At 44.4% G+C, this 26,148-nt stretch overlaps 1 protein-coding gene across 1 annotated transcript; it reads right to left on the reverse strand.

The window, feature by feature from the left end:
• Positions 1–613: 613 nt before the first annotated feature.
• DDO (D-aspartate oxidase) lies at positions 614–24,866 on the reverse strand. Its single transcript, XM_025383218.1, has 5 exons — positions 24,784–24,866; positions 22,548–22,723; positions 17,486–17,594; positions 13,893–14,069; positions 614–2,158 (listed from the first exon to the last, which is right to left on the reverse strand). Exons 2-5 carry the CDS (start codon positions 22,717–22,719, stop codon positions 1,591–1,593), a joined length of 1,026 nt encoding a protein of 341 aa, XP_025239003.1. The 5' UTR covers positions 22,720–22,723; positions 24,784–24,866; the 3' UTR covers positions 614–1,590.
• Positions 24,867–26,148: the final 1,282 nt, after the last annotated feature.

Consider the following 26,148-nt stretch of genomic DNA (forward strand, 5'->3'; position numbering starts at 1 on the left):
TCTGAATGAACACAACAGCAAAGCTGTAGCTGTGCTGAGAGCTTTCTCTTTCCCACACTTTCTTCATTGGCAACCCTATATCTCACTCAGGATGTCCAAAATAGAATTTACTGTATCATTTAACAGAAGTCATCTTCCTCAAAAATTAAAATTAAAGCCATTTCTCCTCAAGCCTTTTTTTTTTTTTTTTTTTTTTTTTTTTTGAGACAGAATCTTGCTCTGTCACCCAGGCTGGAGTGTAATGGTGTGTCTCAGTTCACTGAAACCTCCATCTCCCGGGCTCAAGCGATTCTCCTACCTCAGCCTCCTGAGTAGCTGGGATTGCAGGCACCCGCCATCATGCACAGCTAATTTTTGTATTTTTGTAGAGATGAGCTTTCACCATGCTGGCCAAGCTGGTCTTGAACTCCTGAACTCAGGTGATCCACCCACCTCGGCCTCCCAAAGTCCTGGGATTGGAGGTGTGAGCCACCGTGCCCAGCCTCCTCAAGCCTCTTTACCTCAATACCAGCACGTCCTTTTCCATCCACCCAAGCTCTCTAGAGGATTCACATTACACATGCACACATTAAAGGCTCTGAGTAGGCCTGAGTCAAAAAACAGGTTCAATTCATTTAGCTCCACAATTCCAACTCATTTTATTGTGAGACACATTCCCCTCCTCCCCAAAACTTCTTAACAAACTGCAGAATACTCTGATTATATTTCATTCAGAATGATTGTTTCACCTTAATTAGCAAATTAGTTCTTTGGCTGCACATGCTGTTCATCTTCAAAAATGCTTAAGCCAACCATACCGCAAACCAGCTCTCAATCATTTACAGTAATGGAATGTACAACCCCTAGGTGTTTGACCCCAGGCAGCTAGTGAATTGATATGACATCCACAGGCAGCTTCATCTCTGTCTCCTACCATCATTACCAGCTGAGGGGAGGAAAAGGTTGCCGCCAGTACTAGGAGCAAGCATGCTTTGTCTTCAATTAAACATAATAATCCTGCATTGTGTGAGCACCATGTAATTTTATTTAGAGGAATTATGTTGCTGACTTGGCTATAACCTACGAAGATCATGGGCAGCTCTACAATTGACAGTGATTTAAGTGTTTTCCATACATTATCTCTTCCTGTGGATTTATAAGCCAAATGATATCAAAATCTCTGTAGCTTCCAACATTCATATAAATCTGCATAGGTCCTTGGACATCAGTTCTAAAGAAATTTTACTCTATAAGAAGTATTTTTAACAAAAAATAGAGCTTTATGCCCTATGTCATTAATGGTAGACTTCCTAAGGAAGCCTACATGTTGCATCATTTCTTTTGTTGTTGTTGGGTTTTTTAGAGGTGGGGTCTGGTTATATTATCCAGATTGCACTTAAACTCCTGGGCTTAAGTGATCCTCCTGCCTCAGCCTCTCAAGTAGCCGGGACTATAGGCATGCCACTGTGCTCAGCTTACATGTTACACCACTTCTAATGTTGAAAACAAAGAAATGTCTAATTAAACTTACATGCAGTAGAAAAGTCATTTGAACCTATTCTGTGCTTTGATCAACAGTCTCTCAGTCTATTTGCTGTCATTTTATGTCATCTACAGCTTTGACTTGGGAATGGGGGTCCTGAGGGCATGGACACACTCGCTCACCAGCCTGGCAGCCTCCAGAGAAGTGCCCCAGTGCACCGAGATGCCCCCACTCCCATGGCCATAGTGGTGGACTACAGGCAGCCTCCGGCCATCTCGGGCAAGGAGCTCTGTCTGCAGTCGCACACCTGGCCTGTAGGGCCTCAAGCCCACCTTCTCCCTAATGTTGCAGGCTCCGTGGAGGGAGGGCTCCAGAGCACAGCATCGGGAAAGAATTTCTCTGCTATTTTCTGCATCTGGGGACAGATTCCAGTCCCCTTTTTGCCTAGTTCCACCTAGGGTTACATGGGATGTACCAGGATAAATATACGTCAGCCCACTGCCATCTCGGATAAAATGCTCCACCCAGGGAGCCTGAACTTGGAGCACTTGGCCCCTTACAGGGAAAATCTTTGAGTCTCCTGCAAGCTGTCTGCTTCCAAGGCCTGAACAGTTGACCACGATGTCGAAGGACGGATAAAGTTCCCACAGGTCGTCTATTCGCCGAGTGAGCATCCAGCCTCCACTTCCTTTTATCCTATGGAAGAGAGGTCATGAAGTGAACATTTGTTAGCATCCTGATCAACTACTTCTAGGAAGTAAAGAAAAGGAACCCAGGAACAAAAATTAGGCGATCATCTGATGAACAAACACCCCAGGAGCTTCCAGGGCCCAATCAGGCCAAATTCGAGCCATCAACTGCTTCACATCCTAGGAACTAGGGATTTCTAAAGTTGAATCTAACTGGAAACCACTTGAAAGTTCAAAACAAAGGTAATTATATGCTTTGCCCTTTTAAAATTTTGTAGAATTCCTATAGTGTTATAGATGCTGAATAAATGCCAAGTTGATTTGGTATTTTAAATGTCCAGGCATTTCTTATTTCCACTACTTATTTAACACCTAAATTTGATACATTTTATCCATATTGTTAACTCTTGCATGCTCCTTTGTATTGGTCTGGTCTCCCTAACTAAAAGATACAGGGGTCATATCCCCACCAGCTTTATGTCTACAAGTGTGTTAGCACGAGAAGAACACAAAATATTTGTAGCTGATGAGCTAAATGGCAGCTGTGATTGGTAATTGTTATGTTTTTTGGACCAACTATATCAATCATGAAAAGAAATGGCTTATCCAGTACCTGTAGTCTTTATTTAAATTGAGGTAAAATACACATAACATAAAATTTACCATTTTGATGATTTTTAAGTGTAAAGTTCAGTAGTATTAAGCACATTCACCTTGTTGTGCAACCATCATCACCATCCATATGAGCTATCCATCTCCAGAACATTTTTATTTTTTCTGAGATGGGGTCTCACTCTGTCACCCAGGCTGGAGTGCAGTGGCATGATCTCAGCTCACTGCAGCCTTGAATTCCTGGGCTTAAGTGATCCTCCCACCTCAGCCTCCTGAGTAGCTGAGACCACAGGCATGTGCCACCATGCCCAGCTAATTTTTTGTATTTTTGATAGAGACAGGTTTTCGCCATGTTGCCCAGGCTGGTCTGCAACTCATGAGCTCAGTCAATCCACGTGCCTCTGCCTCCCAAAGTGCTGGGATTATAGGCATGAGGCACCACACCCGGCCTCCAGAACTTTTTTAATCTCACAAAACAGAAAGTCTACCCAATAAACAATAACCTCTAGGACGTGTAATCTTATTCACAGATCACTTGTAGAATAGAGAAAGAGACTATCAGCAGCTCTGTTCAATAGATGCAGACCGAATGCTTGCATGCAGGGCGCTGCTAAGAGGGACCAGAAGGGTGTGAGTGGCAGTGCCCTTCCTCAAGGGCTGACAGAGGAACAGGCAGACAGAAGTGTAAACGCTTGGCAGAATTGACTAAGTTTTAAAGGAGAAGTGGTGTGAAATCAGAAAGCCTGGCTTTATGTCCCAGCTCTGCCTCACATTAGCTTTGAGCTCTTGGCCAACTCACCTCACTTCTCCAAATCTCAGTTTCCTCATCTGCATCGTGGGGAGGATACCTCCCTTGCCTGTCTCACAGGATGGTTGTGAGGTTCCAATAAAATAATGGCCACTACTTTGAACAGTCATCAATCACAATACATTTTAGAGGACTGTTATCAATAAATCACGAATTCCTCAAGGGGAGAGATTGTATCTTATGTTTCTTACCATCCCTATGACCCAGCTAAGTGCCCCATACCTAGTGGACTGGAAGTAAGTGTTAGCCAATACTAAAGACAATATGAAATCCTGGTTTGGGCCTGTGATGGTTAATTTATGTGTCAACTTGATTGGGCTATGGGTTCTCAGATATTTGGTCACACATACTCTGTGTGTTTCTGCGGAAAATGTTTTTGAATGAGAAAAACATTTAAATCCGTAGGCAGAGTAAAGTTAATTGCCTTCTTTAATGTGGGGAGGCCTCATCTTATCAGTTGAAAGCCTGAATAAAACAAAAAAGTTGACTCTTTTCCAAGGAAGAAAGAATTCCTTCTGCTGAACTGCCTTCCAACTGGGACATTGGCTTTTTCCTCTTTTTGGACTGGAACAAAAACGTTGACTCTTCCTGAATTTCAAGCCTGCTGGCCTTTGGACTGGAGCTACACCATCGGCTCTCCTGGGTCTCCTGCTTGCCTGCCAACTCACCACGCCGATCTTACACATCCTATTGGTTCTTTTTGTCTGGAGAAAAATACAGGGTGGCACAACTTTGGCATCTTCTTTCTCCGACTGCTGCAATCCAAGCCGTTTCAGGGAGAAACTGGGAAGGGCTGACCTCGAAAATGGAGACAGAGTGCTTGTATCCTGCCTGCCCCTAAGAGAGCAGAAGTGATCATCACAGCAGTTCTGAGCACTATCTACTTTCAAGGCCAGATAAACAGATTTAATGTGAAGGAAAATAATAAGAAAAGACAGAAATTTCTGCAGTGGCTATGGTGGTCAATGATGGCATGGGTTTGACAACTAATTTTAACTTAGCAAGGAGGGACTCTTTGAAGTGATTCTAACTTTCCACCCCACTTCCCGGTTGGAAAGTTTAATTGAAACTTGTATTGAGATCAGCAGAAAACTGGCCTTCTGATGCTGAATTGCATTTCTAGAAAATGCCTCACGTTCGTGGTGGTACATGCCTGTAATTCCAGCTACTCAGGAGGCTGAGATGGGAAGATCCCTTGAACTTAGGAGGTGTAGGTTCAAGCCGAGATCGCGCCACTGTGCTCAAGCCTAGGAGACAGAGCAAGACACCATCTCGAAAAGAAAAGAAAAGAAAAGAAGGAGGGAAGGAAGGAAGGAAGGAAGGAAGGAAGGAAGGAAGGAAGGAAGGAAGGAAGGAAGGAAGGAGAGAGAGAGAGAAAGAAAAAAGAAAGAAAGAAAGAAAGAAAGAAAGAAAGAAAGAAAGAAAGAGAAAGAAAGAAAGAAAGAAAGGAAAGAAAGAAAGAAAGAGAAAGAAGGAAGGAAGGAAAGAAAGAAAAGAAAGAAAGAAAGAAAGAAAGAAAGAAAGAAAGAAAGAAAGAAAGAAAGAAAGAAAGAGAAAGAAAGAAAGAAAGAAAGAAAGAAAATGCCTCACGTTGATGAGTGCGGAAGAGACCAACATTGCTACTCAGTGGCATCTTAGACCCTGACCCCAATAGCTCAGCTTCATATTCCATCAAGTACCAGCCACAGGCTGTCGTCTCAGCATCTTTGCAGTTCTCTGCATCTGACTGAAGGCCAAGCTGCTGGGCAGAGCTCCATCTGCTCAGTCTCTTCACACTCCCTCCCTCTGCAGAGACCTCTGAAGTATCTCCACTGAGCAGTTTCAAGAACAGTTTGAACCCTCTGGATTAGACTCATTGATTATTCAACAAATATTTGTTGAGGGCTTGTACTCTGTCCAGCACCCTCAGGAGGCAAGAAGAACTCAGAGGTTCCGCTTGCTCTGAGATCACATGAACCTGCAACGCACTTCCTATTAAATGCAAGCTGCATTGCCAGCATCAGTGCTTCAAACAACAGAACCTAAATTCGGTTGCTTTTTATTCTAAAAATCCAAGGAAGGGAGTATGTTGTTTACCTGAGACAAGCAAACCAAAGAAAAAAATCGGGCAAGCATCTACACTTTGGGGTCACAGAGAACCAATAAAGCCAATGGATTACTTTTTGGTGTAACTAAAAGTAGTTAAAAGACAGAGAATGAAGCTGGAGCTACTGTTGTGTTTGTTTGTTTGTTTGTTTTATAAGTAAAACTGTTCATACATAAAAAGTATTTAATGTAGCAAATTTTATGGGGACAGGTTTTTTTTTGGCTCTCTCGGTAAGAACAACCAATTTAGAAACTTAAATTATGTTCTTAAACATACAGTAATAGATCAATGTTTTTAAAGGTAAAATAACTCTGTACAGGTTGTTTTTCACCTTAACATCGGCATAGAAAGAAGAGTAAATTGGAGTTTTGTAGTAATACTGAGCAACACGTTTCAGTGTGTTTATAATCTTTCAAAAGGTGAACACAAAGAAAACACCTTTAAAAAGTGCTTAGGAGGCCTCTACCCTTTACGATTCATATGACCTTGGCCAAGTTATTCCACTTCTCTAAGCTTTAATCCCGTATTCATAATATGGGGGTAATAATACTGACTCCCTAGGCTTGTTGTGAAAATGAAATGAGACAACATCTGGAAAAAGCATAACACTGTGCCTAACACACTATAGCTGCTCAATAAAGACCTTTTATTTTTAAAAAGTGCTTAGGGGTTTTTCATGCTACTGTAAAATGCAAGACCCAGTGCATCATCTATGAGTATTCTTACCCTCCATACCTGTATGTCACTTATGTTTCCTTAAGGATGATATTTCAATTTTGAAAAGTTTTAACTGATCATTATTTGAACATTATTTTGATTTTGTGGGGTTTTTTGATTCTTACATTGTAGATTCCATGTGTTAATATTTGAACATTATGTTCTGTGCTCCAGATATCCTAATTAATTAAAACGCAGAATTATTTTCGTAATTCGGGGGAATAAGAGAATCTGTCAGCCTTGGGATTGCAGCAAATTTTTAAAACTCACTGAAATTGTTTCCTAGGGATAAGAGTGCCTAGCTTACACGCTTTTTACGACGATTATGCAAGAATTCAATAAGTGCAAATGTCTTTTCTTTTCCAAGGGTTCCCGGCTGGTCAAGCTACTGATAAAAGTCCAACCTGTGCCTAGTGACTTCTTAAGCTATCCTAGTGGCTAGCCCTTGTCAGGTTTCCTGTGCTGCATTGCTCCCAGGCCTTGGATCCCAGAGGAAAACTCATTAAATGTGCCTGGAGACTGGTCACCTTCATGCTGTCGTAATGCAACCACATAGCGATGCCCAGTCATTATTATGTACCCCATGGGCAATGCATAAGATGGCACCAATGCATAGGAGGAAACTGTACCCAGAAGTCAGATGTTAAATTAGGTGACCAAGTGCCTACCAGGCTGCTTTTATGACCATATGAGGTAGTTATTCTGCAAGTTTGGGGTGACATGGTTGGAGGTACAAGAAGCATGGTGACTTTCCTCTTGGGGCTTCTTGCAACTGAGCAAGACTTCATCCCGGAGAGAGAGAACACCACTGTCCCAACCTCCCATGAGGAAATGGGGTTGGGGGCACTCAAGAAGCAGGACTCACGAAATAGCCCCAGCCTAACATCCTCTGGTCATCACCCTAAAACAAAAGAGCGTCCATTTCCCCAAGCTTAAGTTGGCCCTCTGCTGGACTGCATCAGCCTGATCCACAAACATGGAGGATGGTCATCCTCAGCGCCTTTCCTTCACCTCACTGGGAGTTTCAGCAAGGAGGTTAATTGAGTTGGCTGTGCCCCTGAGGAAAACAAGGGTCCACTAAGCAAATCTTAAATGCACATGTACACACACACACACACACACACACACACACACACTCGACCTCCCAGGAGCAAAGAGTCCCCTCATCCCCTTTGTGCTCTTGGAATCAGAGGCAATTCCCATACTCCACTGAAGCTGAAGCCATGGCAAAAAAGGAATCTCAGCTAGCACTAAACAGGGAGGCAGGGGCTGTGATGTGGAGAGCCCGTCAACGACAAGGGGGGACAGGGGAAAGGACAAGCTCCTGGTGAGCTCCAGGGCAGACACGGCTGTCTAATGGGCCTAATGATGGTGCCAAGGAAGCCAGATTCTTTCGTAGGCATTGCTGTGAGTCAGGCCGAGCAGGAGACACAAGATACAGGAGAAGAAAAAGATGGGCGCTAGAGGACTCTCCCAGAGAAAGTTACAGAGAGGCCTAATCAGAGGCGGGGCAGGGAAAGTACCAGGCAACTAGCTCAGTGTGGTCAGTGCTGAGGTCAGCGCTGAGGTCAGCATGGGGCCTCCTTGGGGACACAGGATAAGGCATGGCCTCTTGGAAAGAGATAAGTGTGTCCATGTTACCACGGCCCAGCACAGAAATGGGCCACCCAGTTTTCTGAATGTCATCAAAGGCAGGACAATCCTGGTCCCTCGGGGAGGATTGATTTAGATGGGCTGCCTGGAGGAAGACTTAATGCCTCGCTGATTCATTTCCTGGAAGGAGCCAGTAATAAAGCAGCAGAATTTAACTCCACTGGCAGAATATGATATAAAATATGACCTGCATAGGTGACTCAGACTCTGTGGGGTTTTTGTTTGTGTTTGTTCTGTATATTATTGGGCATTATTGTTTTATTATTATTATTTTTTTTTTGGAGAAGGAGATGATCTCTTTCATCTTTTGAAAAACAATAACGATCTAATTTGTAGTACAAAAACATTTTTTGTGGAAGTTTGTATTATTTCAGAAGAATCGTGCTTAGGCTGAAGCCATTGCTGTGTGGCTTGCTGAGAAAATGCTTATTTTTGAGTGAGAACACTGAAGGCTGAACACTCACATTGTGTGGAAGAGGCGTAGGTGGCAACAAAATAGACCCTGAGTGTGAGGAACAAGCAGAGATTGTGTGGCGTCCCATCTGGGTCGCCTGGCAGGAGGTCAGTGGGCGGCAGCCCAGAGTGAGGCCCAGGTGTCGCTCCCTCGCCGGGACGTGGCCCTGCCGCCCACCCCGCCTGAAGTGCTCGCCCTGAAAGGCCCGTCTTGGGCTGAGAGGAGTCCGACGCTGCAAAGCCTCCTGCGGGAGGAAAGGGGACACGTGGCCTTGTTCTTCCACCAGCCTGGTCGGACTCAGGCTCCGGGCTGCAGGGAGCTAATCTGCATGGCCAGGGGCCATCGGGAGCTGTCTGTGGAGGCCCCACACCGGGGTCAGGAGGGAGCCAGGTCTCAGGGGTACCAGCGACTGAGAAGCAGAGGCGCCGAACTCTTCCTCCGCAGCACACCCCGTGCCTTCTGTCTGAGGCACTCACGTCTCCGCCGCCTTCCTGGCGGGCCCGCATATCAAACAAACGGACTGAAGAAGGTCTCCCCAGGACTCTGGGGCACAAGGGCAGCCCTCGGTCCTCTCCTCCCCGCTGCCGATAACCGACTCACAGCCCGGAGGCGGCGTATTCCCAGGCACCGCCGCCCCCGCCGGTCTCAGGCCGATGGCGTTGCGGTCCCCGCGGCCTGAAGCCCCCTGGCGGGGGTCATTTTAAGTGGCGGGAAATGCCGACCGCAAGCCCGCAGCTGAGGACGGGGTGGCAGGGTTGACCTAAGCCTTCCTCCCGCAGTCAGCGGTCAGGCCTGAAAACACAGCGATGATGGAACTCCGGGGCCTGTCTTCTAGAAGGCGATGCTTTGGAAGCAGGAAGAAGACATCATTCAGATAGTATTTGGTTCGGTGTGGAAATGACGCGGGCTGGGAGCCGGGAGGGTGCGCAGGAGCGGGCCGGGGCGGGGACTGGCGCCCACTCACCGTCCCGCGTGGGGAGCCCCAGCCCCCGCAGAGGAAGACACTGCCCACGACGCAGGGCGGCACCAGGCCAACTGGGAGACTTATGAGGACTCCCCAGAGGAGGTGACTGTGTGCTGGGGGGGAGGCTGGCGTCCCTGCCGTTGATCCCTCCCACAGTGACACCTCTTCAAGTACCCTGGGCCTTCACGCCCCCTCCCTGCCCCATCAGAACTCTCCCCATCTCCCCAGGGCCTTATCAACAATTTGCCCCTTAAAGCAAAATGAAAGCAATGAGCCCTCTCTCCCAGGAGGAGTTGAGCATTTGCATTTCACCTCTAGACTTTAGAGCCAATGCTTCAGTGAAAGTTTGGGTGAAGAAAGTTTGTGAAGAAAGCTTCACACCCCCTTCCCTGATTACTCATAAGCTCAAGGCTATCACTAGGACTCAAAACTTACTCTGGCTCATCTGAGCCGCACCTTCTTTCGGCTGGTCAACCAGAGGACCCCGCTCTGGCCCTTCTCCAGCCATACCCTTCTTCTTGAGTGTGTGGAGCTCAGGCATGCGCCCAGCCAGAGTCCTCTCCCTTCACTTCTAGCCCGTCTTCTGGGGACCCAGGAGCCCCATATTCCCTGTCCTTTTCCAGGGCCTGCACTGTCTTCCTCCCAGGGGCAGACTGTGCCACTGTGTGCACCCCGGAGCCCAAGGAGTGGCCAAGGACAACTGTCTTCAGGGAAGATACGGAAAGAGGGTGGGTGCTTCCTGGCATGCCCCTGGGCCCCCTTGCTGCCATGTGAAGATGCAGCACTCTTAGGAATCTAGAAATCCTAAATGTCAACTTGGCCTTCCTGGTGGTTGTGGTAGAGGTGGGTCTGATGCTGGGTGTATTCTTTAGCTACACCTCAAATCAGGATTTACATTGCAACAGAGTGAAAATTTCAGGGGACAGAGGAAAAGAGAATGGAAAAAGAGAAAAGATGATTTCTTTCTTCACTGAATTCATAAATTTAAATTGTGGCATTGCATCCGGTTTGTGTTAAGGGAAAGATGGTGGAAAATATTCATGAAAAGAAAACGTTTTTCTTCTCAAAATTTGGGGTGTGTGGAATTTTGTTGTGCCCCAAAGTAAAAAAGTGCTTTAAAAAAAAAGCATATCAAGTGAACATATCAAAAAGACACAAGAGCACTTTGAAGGGGCTCCTACTCAGCTAATCTTGGACAATTTGAACATCAAAATAATTAGAGGGAGTAAATTATAATTCATTGAATAAAATAGGTATCCATCAGTTCATGCTGATATAAATAAATATAGGAAAAGGAAAACTTCTTTGCAGTAGAAAGCAAACTATGTAGATGGAGTTATAAAATGATCACTTGGCAAACATCACAGTAATAAATAGTTCAGGCAAGAATCATCAATGGATACTAAAACTCGTAGGTGAAAGTACTACTTTCATGGGAACTCATTTCATGGGAATAGGATATTTATATAGTCTCAGGTATGTCACAACAAAATATTTAGTAATTACAAAGAGAAAAAGCAGTAACCTCACAGTAGAGATACCTGACATTCTGGGTGATGAAAGTTAGCAGCCCCAATAAGGGGATAAACTGATATCGTCTGCCTCCTGCTATGATGCAATAAGTATTCAACATTACTTCTATGCATTCCCTTCCCTGATTACCTATAAGCTCCCAAAATGCAGGACCTCAATCCCATCCTGAGGAAACATCACACAAACCCCAACTGAGGGACATTCTATTACACAAAACAACTGATCTGTACTATTCAAACTTGTAAATGTAATAAAAGACAAAGACAGACTAGAGACTAAAGAGACATGACAACTGAAGACAATGTGTGACTGCAATGGGATCATGGACTGGAAAAAATTATGGGTTGTGTGTATTTATATTTATATGTGGACATTATTTGGACAATTGGCAGAATATGAATAAGGCCCATAGATTTTAGTGTTGTGTCAATATAATGATATTGATTTTATTATACTACTGTGTTTATGTAAGAGGATACCCTTGTTCTGAGAACAAGTATTTAAATATTTAAACCTGGGGCCAGGCGCGGTGGCTCATGCCTGTAATCCCAGCACTTTGGGAGGCCAAGACGGGTGGATCACCTAAGGTCAGGAGTTTGAGACCAGCCTGACCAACATGGTGAAACCCCATCTCTACTAAAAATACAAAAATTAGCCCGGTATGGTGGCGGGCACCTGTAATCCCAGCTACTTGAGAGCTGAAACAGGAGAATCACTTGAACCCGGAAGGTGGAGGTTGCAGTGAGCCGAGATCACACCGTTGCACTCCAGCCTGAGCCACAAGAGGAAAACTGCAACTTACTTTCAAATGGTTCTGAAAGAAAATATGTATAAGGAGTAAAAAGAAAGCAAAAATAATGAAGCGAAATGTTAGGAATCTGTATGAAGAGTTTATTAGAGTTTGTCTATCTCCCTTAGCTCTCTCTCAATTACCATCCCTGACACATACCCCTGGCTGTCCCCACCCAGGAAAGCCCTTAATCAGCCCTAGACCATGTCTCTGAGGGAGAACAACACTCTTAGGTTCTCACTCATCTGCCTCTTTCTGATCTGCTGGAGACCACAGGGCTCCAGCCAAGTTTTCTAGAAACCTTACTGATCCTTAAGACAAAAATCTAAGATGAGAAAGCCACACAATGGACTTGGGGGTAATAATGAAACTTCAACACCCAAACCACTAGTAATACCAAAAAAAGTTAAACTCCTTAATGACACCTCACCTTTTATATACAATATTTTGTACATGTTCTTCCATTTTGAGCTTTTTTTGGGTCATAATCTAAAAAATTATGCATTGCATTAAAGTTAACTCTACTATTTTTTGCCATGCCTAATAATTTCCACTTACCTAAATTTTATTTTATTTTATTGCCTTTTTCCACATGTTCTAACTTTTTTTGTTTTATTATATTTTATTCTGGATTTTATTAAGATAAGTTATATGATGCCTCAATTGCTTATCACTAGCATCAATGCTTCCAATTTTATATTTCTAGTCATTTTTATAAGGGGGAAAATTCAACAATACACACTATTGCCACACAGGAAAGATGGAGATGCTGCTAAAATTTGCTTGTTGGCTAGTGGGCAACTCCATCATGTGATAGCTCAAAATATACGTTTATCAGCTGATGTAGACAAGTCCAAACTTGGCATTTAAACAGTGGTTTATGGGCCAGTGAACAAGGCACAAAAGGGCATGGGTTTTATGAAACTAGGACTTATAGAAGCAAAATGTCCCATATAAATTGCTAAGAGGTAAAAGTGAGAAGAGCACTTGAAAAGCTACAAAACTAGATTGTGATGCCACTGACATGTGCCTAGCAGGTCTAGGCTTTCTTCTTTCTACTCCCATTCCAACCTGCATAAGTCTGTAGTTTATTTTACTATGCGTGTTACTGCCATTGTTAATTAATATACAAACACATACACACGCAGTCATCCCCAATTGACCATGAAATTATTTTTACAACAAATCATATTTTATCTTTCTTTTTGACCAGCTTCTAGCATAATGCCAGCTATATGTAAGTGTTCAACAAAAAGTTGTGTAATTCTTGAATTACATGAATCAATTATCCTATAACCTACATCTGGTACCAGATCACTCTTGCCCCGGCCTACTTCAAGTCACTTTCCCAACATTACCCAATAATTTACATCGCTCCTATTTACCAAAATATACACCTATGGGAATTGAAAGGATCAGTGTTTCACAACTCTCAACATGCCTGCAAGTCCAGACTAAACTAAAGACAGATTTATTGATGTATCTCAAATGGAGATACTCTTGATGTTGTTTCCTAACTGGAAACCAGGTACTAGTTTCCTGAAAGTCCTGAAAAGTAAGCCAAAATGCAAGTTCAAGGTATCACGGACTGAGCTTAGTGAGGAAGCAGTGGCATAATTTGGATAGGTCCTTAATTTCAGAGTTCTTATTTAAGATAAAAGGAAATAATGAAACTTTTTTTCTTTACCACAAATGAGAAAAAATTCAAAAATAATTTATAATAAGCAAAAGATTCTCTCATCCAAAGAATTAGAGTAAATCATATCATTTTATAGCTAGAAATATATTCTCCAAACTGTTCCAGTTTACAGATGAGGAAAACTAAGATACTGTTTCAGTAAGAGGGTTTTACCTGGGGCAAGAAGGATAGGGAATAAGTCAGGCATCAAAGTACACACCAAAACATAGAAGACAAATTACTAGAAGCATGGTGTGACTTAGTCCTTGTGACACAAACACTGTCTTCAGATTGTTTTACAAAGCACTAGCCATTTGTGAGTGGCAAGGCAATGTAAAAGAGCTCTGAGGGATGGCAGAGACTTTTCAGTATGTATTTTATGAATAGCTACGAAGTGATTTATGGCTATGACAGATAAGGAAATAGCAGGGAGCATTTCAACTGACCTTTTCTCCAACCACGGGAGGTAGGCAGGGCATTCGCATTTCAGGGTTGTAAAAGCCTGACCAAACACATACTGGGGGAATTTCTTCAGCTCAGCCTCAGTCATCCTTCGAAATCCCAGAACCACGTCAGCCCAGAATGGCACTTCTTCGGTAGGCGTGCTCTGAAATATCTGCCAACTCAAACATATTAAGTGAAATTTTTTTCCTGAAATTTGTGAAATAACATATTTCTAGTAAACTTCACGTGACATTCTCTAGAGCTTTTATTTATTTTATTTTGTTTTGTTTTATTATATTTTATTTTTGAAACAGAGTCTCCCTCCATCACCCAGGCAGGAGTGCAGTGGCACAATCATGGCTCACTGTAGCCTCAACTTCCGGGGCTCAGGCAATCCTCCCACCTCAGCCTCCCGGGTAGCTGGGACCACAGGTGCATGCTACCACGCCCAACTAATTTTTTAAATTATTTGTAGAGTCAGAGTCTTACTATGTTGCCCAGGCTGGTCGCAAACTCCTGGGCTCAAGTGATCTGCCTGCCTTGGCCTCCCAAAGTGCTGGGATTACAGGCATCAGCCACTACACTTGGCCTAGAGCATTTAAAAATTTTAGTTTCTATAAATACAAAGAGAAAATGATCTATTTTACTATTGTCTTAGGTTCAGATAACTCAGTAGCTAAATAGCAGTTGTTGGTGACTGGGCAAATAAAACATCTTAAAAGTAACATGCTTTATAAGATGGAATATAGTACTCCTTTTCTAAAAAGCTCCTGTCTAGATTTGGTTGTTAACAAGAAGGTTGTAATAGCACTACTAATAGCTGCTATGCAAATGTTTAGATTTGTAATATTGGGTTGTTTTCATCAGTGAATGAATAAATGTTATAATGCCAGGCATGGTGGCTCACACCTGTAATCCGAGCACTTTAGGAAGCCGAGGCGAAGTTCGAGACCAGCCTGGGCAACATGGTGAAACCCTGTCTCTACAAAAACTACAAAAATTAGCTGGGTGTGGAGGCACAAGCCTATAGTCTCAGCTATTGGGGAGGCTGAGGTGGGAGGATCAACTGAGCCCAGAGAGGTCGAGGTTACAGTGAACTGAACTGGACCATTGCATTCCAGCCTAGACGAGTGAGACCCTGCCTAAAAAAAAAAAAAAAAAAGTTATAAATCATCATTGCTCAAAAATAGCAAGGAAAATAATTGAGTGCTGTGCATAGTTGCTAATAATTTCCACATCAGAATGTGTATATCTCTAGGTAATTGATTCAGAGCAGTCCCCATGAAGGTACAGATGTCCTTTACTGCAGGGCTCTGTGCTGGCCCACTCTCGCCCTGGGCTAGACTGCCCTCTTCCTTATCTTCACCACAACCTACAGGCCAGACCTTAGAAGGCTACATTTCCAGTCCTAAGCACTTAGAAGGTTGTATCTCCAGTCCATTCTCTCTCTCGAGCTCCAAAAACAGATCCAGATCCATGTTACCTACTCCCCACTGGATCAGTCCACTTAGAAGTCTCATGCATTTACACACGCACGCACACACACACACGCACACACATCCACCCTTTTCCCAATCCTACCTAACTCAGAAAATGGTACCCATCCATGCAGGTGCTAATGCCAGAAACCCAAGAATCATCCTTGATTCTCTCTCCCTACTCACCTCTCACACAGCATCAACTGACAAGTCCTATCAAATCTCCTCTTAGGCATTTCTCAAGTCCATCCACTCTCTGTTTCTATTATCCACACCCAATCTATCTCATCATCATCTCTTCCCACAAATCTATTCTCCACACTATAGAAAACATATTTTTGAAATGCAATTATGACCAGTCACTTCACTGTGTAAACTCCCTCAGTGGCTTCCCATTTCTCTGGACTTCCTTCAGTCCCTCCCACACACCACAGTCACCCTAGACTCAGGGCTAGGTGTATGCTGTTTCCTCCATCTGGAATGCTGTCTCCTTCGTCTCCCACCCTGCCTCGCCCCCACTTCACCTCTGCAACATCGCCAGACTAACTTACACTCTTCCTGACCGTCTTGGATGAAACACTTTGATCTGGATGGCTTCTCATCACTTCCCAGAGCAAGTTTCTTCTCCAGACATATGCTTCCATAGCACCCTAACTTCTTCCTTGTGGTAACGCATGCCCCCAGTGAGTTTGGTAACTCATTTGATTTACTGCATTCTCTACAGACCATAAGCTACATAAGGGCAGGACTGTGTCTGGCTTCCTTAAAAATTAACTCAACACATATTTGTCAAGCATGTACTATATACCAAGCAATATTACTAAATTGCTCACTGCTATATCCCTAATACCTAAGAAGGAACCTGATACTGAAGAATGCTGAATATGTTGTTTTGAAGGAATAAATAGATGAATAAGCCTATATACTTATGCCAAAGATGCACAGGGCATTTGAATTTTGGACATGGCTGTTTCCAAAAATTACTTAGAGCCAAAATTTGTGAATTAGACTGGCTTATGTTGGTTTTGGACAAAGACAGTATAACCATAAATCAAAGAGAATGTTTTTTCTACTTGGCTCACCAACTGGCTCTAGATTTACTTATACAGAAGAATCAATCCATAGATTGATAGAAAAGCAAAGCTACTACTTTGGGGAGGGGCTTTTGGGAAATTACTGACGTCAGCATCGTCTTGGTGTTTGTGACGGTCAGGAAAAACAAGAAGAGAAAAGGGTAGACATTCACCCAATGCAAGTGTAAACACTAGACTAGCAGAAAACGTCAGTGGGCAGCCTGATATCAAAAGAGGAGGTAAGACACATTTTTTCAGAAGGCCGCAGAAAGACTGTTATCACACAGATTAACACATGTATGTTACATGTGTAATATGCACCAATGACATGTATGTTATATCATATGATGAAACTGAGATGTAAATTGAAAGTGATAGAATATTAAGTGATCTAAGTTTAGGAAGATATTAAAAGATGTCATGTTTTAAGTGCTATTCTTACTAATAAAAATGTTAAATAGCAGTTATTCTCAAATTTTCATTTAATTATGCATGCCTACTGAAATTATACATTAAAAATGAAACAGAAGTGTGCTAACAGTTTCAGAAATATTTTTTTCCAAATGGCACTTCAAAAGGCAAGTTTAGTGACCTACAAAATTTCCTTCTTGGAAGATCTCATTCTCCAAGGACACCGAATAAATAAGAAGTCCCTATCCCTTAGGTCTCTGCAGCCATCCCAGCATCATACCTGTTTGCTTTCCATCGGCTGCACCATCCTCACATCACCCAAACCCAGCATTTACCTCCTACATGTTTTTTTTAACCAAATTTGCAAATCACTGCATGGTCTCTGAGGAAACCCAAAATCAATCCTATTTGTGATGAGAAACTGTGATTGTTGTTTATTGTTAAAAAGTCTAATACCATAACTTGCCTTTCTTCCATTCTTTGGGGTAAAGTCTATAATGCTCTTTCTGAATCCTCCTGCATCAAAGTCAGCACTCTACTCACAGCAGGTACTCAGTAAATATTTTATGTTGAACTCTAATGCCTGTTAAGATTATGCTACATTCTAAAATAACTTCAAATTTCTTCACTTACCCTGATACCAAATGAACACCAGCATCTCCAGCTTCTGCAGAATTGGCAATTGCAAAGAGGTGGTTAAAGGTCTCTCTGAACCACTGCTTCTGCGTGTGAATGGGTGTGTCTGTAATCATGGAGAAAAGCAAAGTGGAACAGAAAGGAAAATGATGATAATGACAGTGCTTCAAATAAGCTCCTTCCTAGAAACTTGGAAAAAAACTAAGGAGGCAAAAATAAAATAAGGAAGCAGGGAGGAATATTGATATAAAGTGCCACATTGTGGCAGAGGATGTGTCAGCAACAAGAGATTTGCATGTTGACACACGCTGTCCAAATCTGCTCGTATGATTAATCAATGGAGGGAAAACAGGCCAATAAGGTCAAAACCTGGTATGCGAGCCAGCTGGAAGGTGGTTTTTGGTACTAGGTGTATTACAGAGGTCCTTGGCAGGTCTGTAACCAACCTGAGCAGAGCTTAGTTCATGGCTGTGGGATCCAGCTGGCCACACAGTTGAGACAATAGGATGAAGGACGGAGGGCCTCTTTCTTGGGGGCTGAAAACGTAGTGGATGACATGGGCAGGTCTGTGGGGACCAGGCCAACCAGGACAGAGGACAGACTGCACCTCGATGGGGAGTCCCAGGGGCTTGCCTCCTGGTACAAGAAAACAAGGCTTGCATGCTGGAGGCGAGCCCCCTGCAGGCCAGACTTCCCAGCAGGGGCTGCCATTACCCTCCACACCATGGAATCAGGTGCCAGCCAGAGTAGCACTCCTGAGGCCAGCAGGGGCATGCAGGGACTGTACCATCCCCCAGGCACCTCTGTCAGAGCACATGGGGTTGGACCCAGACACAACTTTTGGAAGAGTGCCAGGCCTGTTGGGGAGGAAACAAGAGGCCTTGAGGTTTAAGCCTCAAAATAATAGTGTCCAGTGTAGGCACAGAGATAGCAGGAACGACCTAAAATCACAGACAAATCCAGCTGTGGCTGAAGTATGTGGCCATCTGATTCTTGTGGAAAGATCATGAGAGAGTGGCTAGGGTTAGGTTAGGGACCAGGGAACAATAAGCCTCAGGGGCTGCTATGAGGGAAGCCACAGAGGAGACGAGGGAACTGAGGCAGAGAGGATGCTAAGTTGGTTTCACTTGGAGAGGTGTCCCTGAAATTCAAGGAACAGATAGAAAGACCTTTGGAGACATCCTGCTTCCCAGGCAAAGCCCCCAGGTCACTGAAGGCATGTCAGTAGCGGGATTTTCAGACAATTCGCTTGTTATAGAGCCAATAAATATTTCTTTAGTAGCAAACCTGTACTGCCATCTTTAAACATGTGCCCATGTGAAATTAACATTATATTCCAAAATTTCACATTGGGGATGCTGCTTTAGAAATAAGGTATAAATAAAAAATAAGCTGCAGAGGGAACTAAATTAGACCACAAATAGATTTTACCCAACAATCTATGCCAGTGTGTGAGGTTGTACCAAAATGCAACTCCCTGTTCTCATCCCAAACCTTACAAACAAAATAGCGACTGAGATTCACATGCTGCAGAAGTCATCCCAAAGAACAGACAATTCCCATCCAACAGTGGGTCTAGGAAGCCTGGTGACCTAATTCATGCTCAAGTGCTGCTAAAACAGAACTATAGCTGGAATGGTGGGAACAACAGCAAATGCCGATATAGTGCTTACTATGTGCCAGATACTGTTCTAAATGCTTTTCATATGTCAACTCATTTAATCCCCACAACAACCCTACAGATCAGGCATGGTCTCCATATGGTATTGACATTTATGAGCACAGGAGATAGTTATGACTGGGCTCGTCTGAATAGTGTGTAGGAAAGAAACCCAAAGAGAAGACCAAAGTCTTTATCTAGTAGCACCACAGAGAGAAAAACCCTGGTCCAGGAGACCCAGCCACCTGGCCAAAGAGAGAACTCGGGCCTCGATGGCCCTGTGAACCCTCAGATGAGCGACCCTCTTTGAGGGATGATTCCATGACTAACTGGCAGCCTTCTGAACACTGACTTAGGCCTGATGCAGGCAAAGGAGAGCCTGGAAAATGGTCCCAAGAACTCTCATCAAAAGAAAAGCACTTAGTGTAAGCTGGTGTATTCGTCTGTTCTCACGCTGCTAATAAAGACATACCCGAGACAGGGTAATTTATAAAGGAAAGAGATTTAATTGACTCACAGTTCAGCATGGCTGGGGAGACCTCAGGAAACTTACGATCATGGTGGAAAGGGAAGCAAACAAGTCCTTCTTCACATGGCAGCAGGAAGAGAAGCATGAGAGCCGAGCTGCACAAAAGGGGAAAAGCCCCTTATAAAACCATCAGATCTCCTGAGAAATCACTCACTATCATGAGAACAGCAGCATGGGGGTAACTGCCTCCATGATTCAGTTACCTCCTACCAGGTCCCTCCCACTACATATAGGGATTATGGGAACTACAATTCAAGATGAGATTTGGGTGGGGACATAGCCAAGCTATATCAGCTGGCATTTGGTGGACACACCAGGTGCCCGTGTTTGTTTCCTGGGAGGCAGTTCCCAGGAGCTGACCAGCCAAGTTCCTGCACCTGCAATGCCAAGGTCCCTGCCATTACCACCCTAATAAAAGATGTGTCTATTCTTTCTTAGGGGTCTTTGGACTGGAAAATACCAGGCAGGGATGCCATGCTGAAAACAGGAGGGTTAAGGAAATACATGCAAACTGGATGCTAGGACCCCAGCCTCTTCCCCTGTCACCTTCTAGAATGCCAGCTGGCATCTGGGACTTCACCTTCCCCAGGCAGGACATGGAAGCCTCTTCCCTGGGAAACATGACCTGCCCAAGAAGAAAAACTTAACCTGTGATGTCTCACAGATGTCCCCAAATAAATGGCCCTGCCCTCTTACTCCAGTGAGCTCATTGGCAACAAGCCCTATGCAAACACTGAGAAATTCCCATCTGCTCTTCAGAGTCCCACTCATAAACATCAGCAGGCTGGTAAAGAATACCACATGGCCAAGAAAAACCTCTATCATGAAAAATGAGAAAATAAAAAAACAAAAACAAAAAACACCCCATAGTTTGGAGATGACAGATACACAGATACTATTCAGGGAGAAAGTTTTTAAAAACTGTTATTAGTATCTTCATAAAGATAAGAGAGGACATTGCAACCCTCTAACACAAATAAGATGTTATAACAAAGGAAAATTCAGAGAACAAAAAAGAGCTTTGGAATATTAGAAATGTTATAGTAGAAATAAAAAATTCAATAGCAAGGTAAGAGATAAAATTGAGTAAGTCTCCCAGAAAGTAAAACAGAGAGAGATAAACAGGAAGGGGAGAAAGCTAAAAGAATTGGAGGACCAGTCTGGGAGGTCCAGCATATTAACATTTCCAGAAAGAGGGAAAAGGACTTCAGAAGGGAGGAAGTTAACAACTGAGTAACTCAAAGATTGCTTCTTAAATTGAAGAACAAGAGTTTCCAGATTAAAAGGACAGGGCAATTTTTATATTCCAGATTGCTGGGGTTTGCAATCAATGTTGTAACCTATTCGATGGTTTAAACTATGGGCATATATAACTTTGATTAAAAAAAAATAAAATTAAAGAGGAAAAAGAGAGTGGAAATGAGGAAATGGGGACAGTGAGTATGTATCTCATTACTGCAACGTGATTTTGGTTTCTATTTAATGCTATTTTCTTCCTCCTCCATTTCAAGTGGAAAATATGGAAAGGAAAGGATGCATGGACATGTTCAAAAATCAATGCATTGGTGGGGCATGGTGGCTCATGACTGTAATCCCAGCAATCTGGGAGGTCAGGAGTCTGAGACCAGCCTGGTCAACATGGCAAAACCTTGTCTCTACTAAAAATACAAAAATTAGCTGGGCGTGGTGCCACATGCCTGTAGTCCCAGCTACTCAGGAGGCTGAGGCATGAGAATCTCTTGAACCCCAGAGGTGGGGTTGCAGGGAGTCAGGATCGTGCCACTGCACTCCAGCCTGAGTGACAGAGCAAGACTCTGTCCAAAAAAACTAATAATAAAAAACAAATCCATGCATCTCAGGCCTTAATACATATTGACTAATTATGATTGACTGATTACAAACGTACTGATAATTGTTCTTATACAGGCTTAGAAGTTAGGATAATTTTAGCTCCATTACAAGTAATTTCTGACTTGACAGTCATTACTGTTATCAGTGGAAAGAGAGAGCCGCCAATCATGTAGTCGTCAGTGCTGTTCATCGCATGCTTCTGCTATCCATCCTCTGGGAACTACAGAATCACACTTGCTGGCCTCCTGCTGAGTGTGGAGACATGTGGCCTACTCTGCCAATGAGCCATCATCAGAAACGTTGAAAGTTGCTTCCTGTAAAGTGTTTAATCACAGAGGTGAGAACCTCAGAGGTCCCCGCCCCTCCGTCCCTGGGCACAAGCTCTGATGACAATCAGGATGACATCTGCTCCATCGGCTTAGGTCCCTGATGACAAGCTGGCCCCTTGCTGATGCTCAATCCACATGTAGTGTGAGCAAGAACAAACTTTTGTCTTTTAAGCTGTTAAGATTTGGAGGTTGTTTCTGTCCTGCGGCATAACTGAGGCTGTCCTAAGAGATGAACCAACAGGATGTTAAAACCGCACATTACGGCCAAGCATGGCGGCTGGAATCCTAGCACTTTGGGAGGCCAAGGGGGATGGATCACTTGAGGCCAGGAGTTGGAGACCAGCCTGGGCAGCATGGCAAGAACTTGTCTCTACAAAAATACAAAAACTAGCCAGGTATGATGGTGTGCACCTGTAGTCCCAGGTATACGAGAAGCTGAGGTGGGAGGATCATTTGAGCCTAGGAGGTCGAGGCTGCAGTGAGCCAAGATTGCACCACTCCACTTTAGCCTGGGTGACACAGAGAGACCCTGTCTAAAAAGAAAAAAAGAAAGAAAGAAGAAAGAAAAAAGAAAAAAACCCCTGCATATTACACTTACATCTATAGCCAGCTGTCTTTGTCAACAGAATTCCACTAACATCATTCTATCTGACATCTACTGTATCTGATAGAGGAGCTGAAATCTCTCACCTGGATAAGTGTGAGGAATAAGCATTCCGGCTGCCACATCGCTGGTGGTATCTGGAGTAAACTTGTCTGAAATGATGGTAACGGAGCACTGGGGCACCAGTTTGGAGATACACACAGCTGTGGAGAGCCCCACCACACCTGCCCCGACAACTGCAATCCGTGCTGTGTCCATGGGCCTGTGATGAGGGAAATGGGGACTATACACCTTGTTTTGAGGATTTTCCCAACCAGACAAAGTTTGGCCTTGACAGTTTTTTCCTTAGGTCTTCAGCCACTTGGAATAAGACTTAGCCTATCGGTGTTTCTTATGGGATAAAGAGAGTATCCCTATAAGCTTGCTTTCCATTAAATATTGGGGTATGGGCAACAAGGTGTCCATGGGCTTTTAGAGAGTAGCACAAAACTGGCTTGGACTTGCCTTTAGAACACCCAGCCAGTAAGTAGGTCTGCATTTGGAGGGAGTTTTCTAAACATTCTTCCCCCTTTCCTTTTTTTTTTTTTTTTTTTCTCCTGAAATGGTGTCTTGCTCTGTCACCCAGCCTGGAGTATAGTGACGAGACCTCGGCTCACTGCAACCTCCGCCTCCCAGGTTCAAGCAATTATCCTGCCTCAGCCTCCTGAGTAGCTGGGATTACAGGTGCCCACTACCACACCAGATTAATTTTTGTATTTTTAGTAGAGACAGGGTTTCAGCATGTTGGCCAGGCTGGTCTCGAACTCCTGACCTTGTGATCTGCCTGCCCCAGCTTACCAAAGTGCTGGGATCACAGGCATGAGCCACCGTGCCTGGCCTCATCCCCCTTTCCTTAACCATTTTCCCTATAGGCACAACCTAGGGAAGGCTGATGGAAAACCACAGAGCTGTAGTCTCTGCTCCCAGAACTACCTGAGGAGCAGTGGTGAGGGGCATGATCCATGAGCAACTCAAAATTCAACTCTGTCTACAAACTTGTTTCTAATAATAAGGACATTACAGAAAGTTCCAGCAGCTGAACTCAGTCTCCTCTGCCATCTGCCACTGTCACCAGTTCCCTCTCTGTCCTGGACTGGTTCTGTAACCTGAGGAGCAGCCCGTGGTCTCCTAGCCTCCACTCCCTCATCTGTAACACAGAACAAATGGATTACTTGCTCCTTTGGGTGGTAAATAGGAGAGACCTAGTGAGGTGGTCTCATAAAGGGGGCTCCTTGGGAGAGTCCGAATGGAAATACAGGGGACAGACATCCCGGAGCCCCGGCCGGGTGTTCTGGGGCTGGCACCTGGTGTCCCACCCCTCACCCATGGAACCTTGCTCCACTGTCAGCATCCCCGCACTTTGCTTCCCTGTTCTTGGCTTTCCCCATCTGCCTTTGCTTTCCCCATCTGCCTTTGCTTCCCTGTTCTTGGCTTTCCCCATCTGTTCCTGCTCTGACTCTCTCTGTATGGCTCAGGTTTAAACTCCAGAGAGAGAGAAAATGCAATTGTCCCAGTTGGTCATTGCCACCCCTGTTGGAGAAAATTCTAGCACCAGGCCAGCTTGCTGGGCTCAACCAGCCTCTGAATCTGACTTTGGCATAGTTGCCCTTCTCTGTCCAAAGCACAGTAATCAGGGCATTGGAGGCCACATGGTACAAACCATGGCCACCCACACACAGAGGTTCACCTTTCCTCTGGAAGGGAGGGCAGCTTCCTCAGCATGGGCTCTTGGCAGGAGAAACGTGGGCTTGGTTGTTAATGGCTTCTGCTTTCTCTTCCAGTTCTGAAGATTCTCACACTATGAGACTTTAAAACCCTCCAATGAAATTTAGTGTGTTATTCCTATTCCTCGAGCAGTCTATGCATTTCTGTGTTAATTTGATTCATTAATTTGATTGCTGTACAGTGGGCTGGTCAGCTGAGAGAGAGCGGGCCTGCCAGGGCTGAGGGAAGAGAAGGGAAGGGGCCCAGGCTGGAGCAGCCTGGTGGGATCCGGCTTGAGGAGCGCAGCCCAGCAGCCACCGATGCCCTTACTGGCTTCGCTGTTTCACATCGGCCTCCCGTGTCCAGAAACTCTCTCAAAACAGCTCTAATCAACTAAGTTGAAAGAGCAAGCAATCTGTGGCTGAGAATAACCAGCTGCCAGGGAGGAGAGTGAGCCAGCAACGTGGTGTGTCCTAGCACAGTGGCCTGTCCATCACTGTCCCCTGACCCTATTCACACCCCCAAACTCCCAGAGCACGGGCGGAACGACCCCTCAGCTGAAAGCAAGAGTTCAATTACCTGTCTCTGAAAAAGCAGTCTTGGAAGCCACCAAAGTCTCTGGCACCAAAACTTGTTTTGCAGTGCCTGGCTGGTCTCGTGCCCTGAGACAGAGGGAAAGCGAAACTGCTTCCCATTGGTGACTTGATTCAGGACATTCCCCCTGGTCTTCCTTTCCATTGGCCTGCACAGCTGTCTCTGTCATCCATTGCCCTGGAGAAAGGAGCAAGTGACCTCAACCTGTCATCTCCATGGTGCTGTCTCTGCCAAGCCCTTCCCTTTCTGGCCCACGAGCCCTCCATCTGGCTGCCAGCCTGGGCTTTCTCCAGCTGATTTGTAGGTATGGTGAATAATAGGTGAGCCTGTCCAACTTCCAACCTCGTTTGGCTGCCCACAGTTAGCCGGGTGCCTGGCTCTGCTGGGTCAGCTGGTGAGGAAGCAATAAGGAGGGAGTGAGGGCTGAGTAATGTTGTTGATTGATTGGAGCTGGAAGCACTATTCAGGAGATAATCTAGGATAGAACCACATGATTCTTTAGCCCAGGAGTCCCCAGCCTTTTAGGCACCAGGGGTTAGTTTCGTGGAAGACAATTTTTCCACAAACTGGGGATGGGGATATGGTTTCAGGATGATCCAAGTGCATTATATTTATTGTGCACTTTATTTTTATTATTATTACATTGTAATAAATAACAAAATAATTATAAAACCCAACATAATGTAGAATTAGTGGGAGCCCTGAGCTTGTTTTCCTGCAACTAGATGGTTTTCTCCAGAAGTAATGGGAGACAGTGACAGATCATCAGGCATTAGATTCTCATAAGGAGCATGCAAACTAGATCCCTTGTGTGTGCAGTTTACAGTAGGATTTGTGCTCCTATTGAATCTAGTGCCTCAGCTGATCTGACAAGAGGCAGAGCTCAGGCAGTAATGCAAATGATAAGGAGTGGCTGTAAATGAAGATGAAGCTTAACTTGCTGCCCCACGGCTCACCTCCTGCTGTGAGGCCAGTTCCTAACAGGACATGAACCGGTAATGGTCTGTGGCCTGGGGATTTGGGATCGCTGCTTTAGCCCACATATTCAAAGAAGGGATTCAATATTTGATGAGTGTCTACTGAGCTCTAGGCATGAGCTTTAGCTCTAGGCATCGGTTAACAAGTTTGTTTACAGGGAGGCAGTGTCATGTGTCAAAATAGTGACAATAAGATTTTCAATAACATATATTTAGCATTAACCACGTGCTAGACACACGTATGACATCAAGTATCACAACCACCCTATGAAGTAGGTACTATTATCACTATCCCCATTCTATAGATGAGTACACTGAGACTAAGACAGTAAGAAAGGGGCCCAGGGTCTCTTAAATGGTAAAATCAGTCTGG

Source organism: Theropithecus gelada, chromosome 4 (assembly GCF_003255815.1).
Source record: "Theropithecus gelada isolate Dixy chromosome 4, Tgel_1.0, whole genome shotgun sequence".
Taxonomy (NCBI): Eukaryota; Metazoa; Chordata; class Mammalia; order Primates; family Cercopithecidae; genus Theropithecus; species Theropithecus gelada.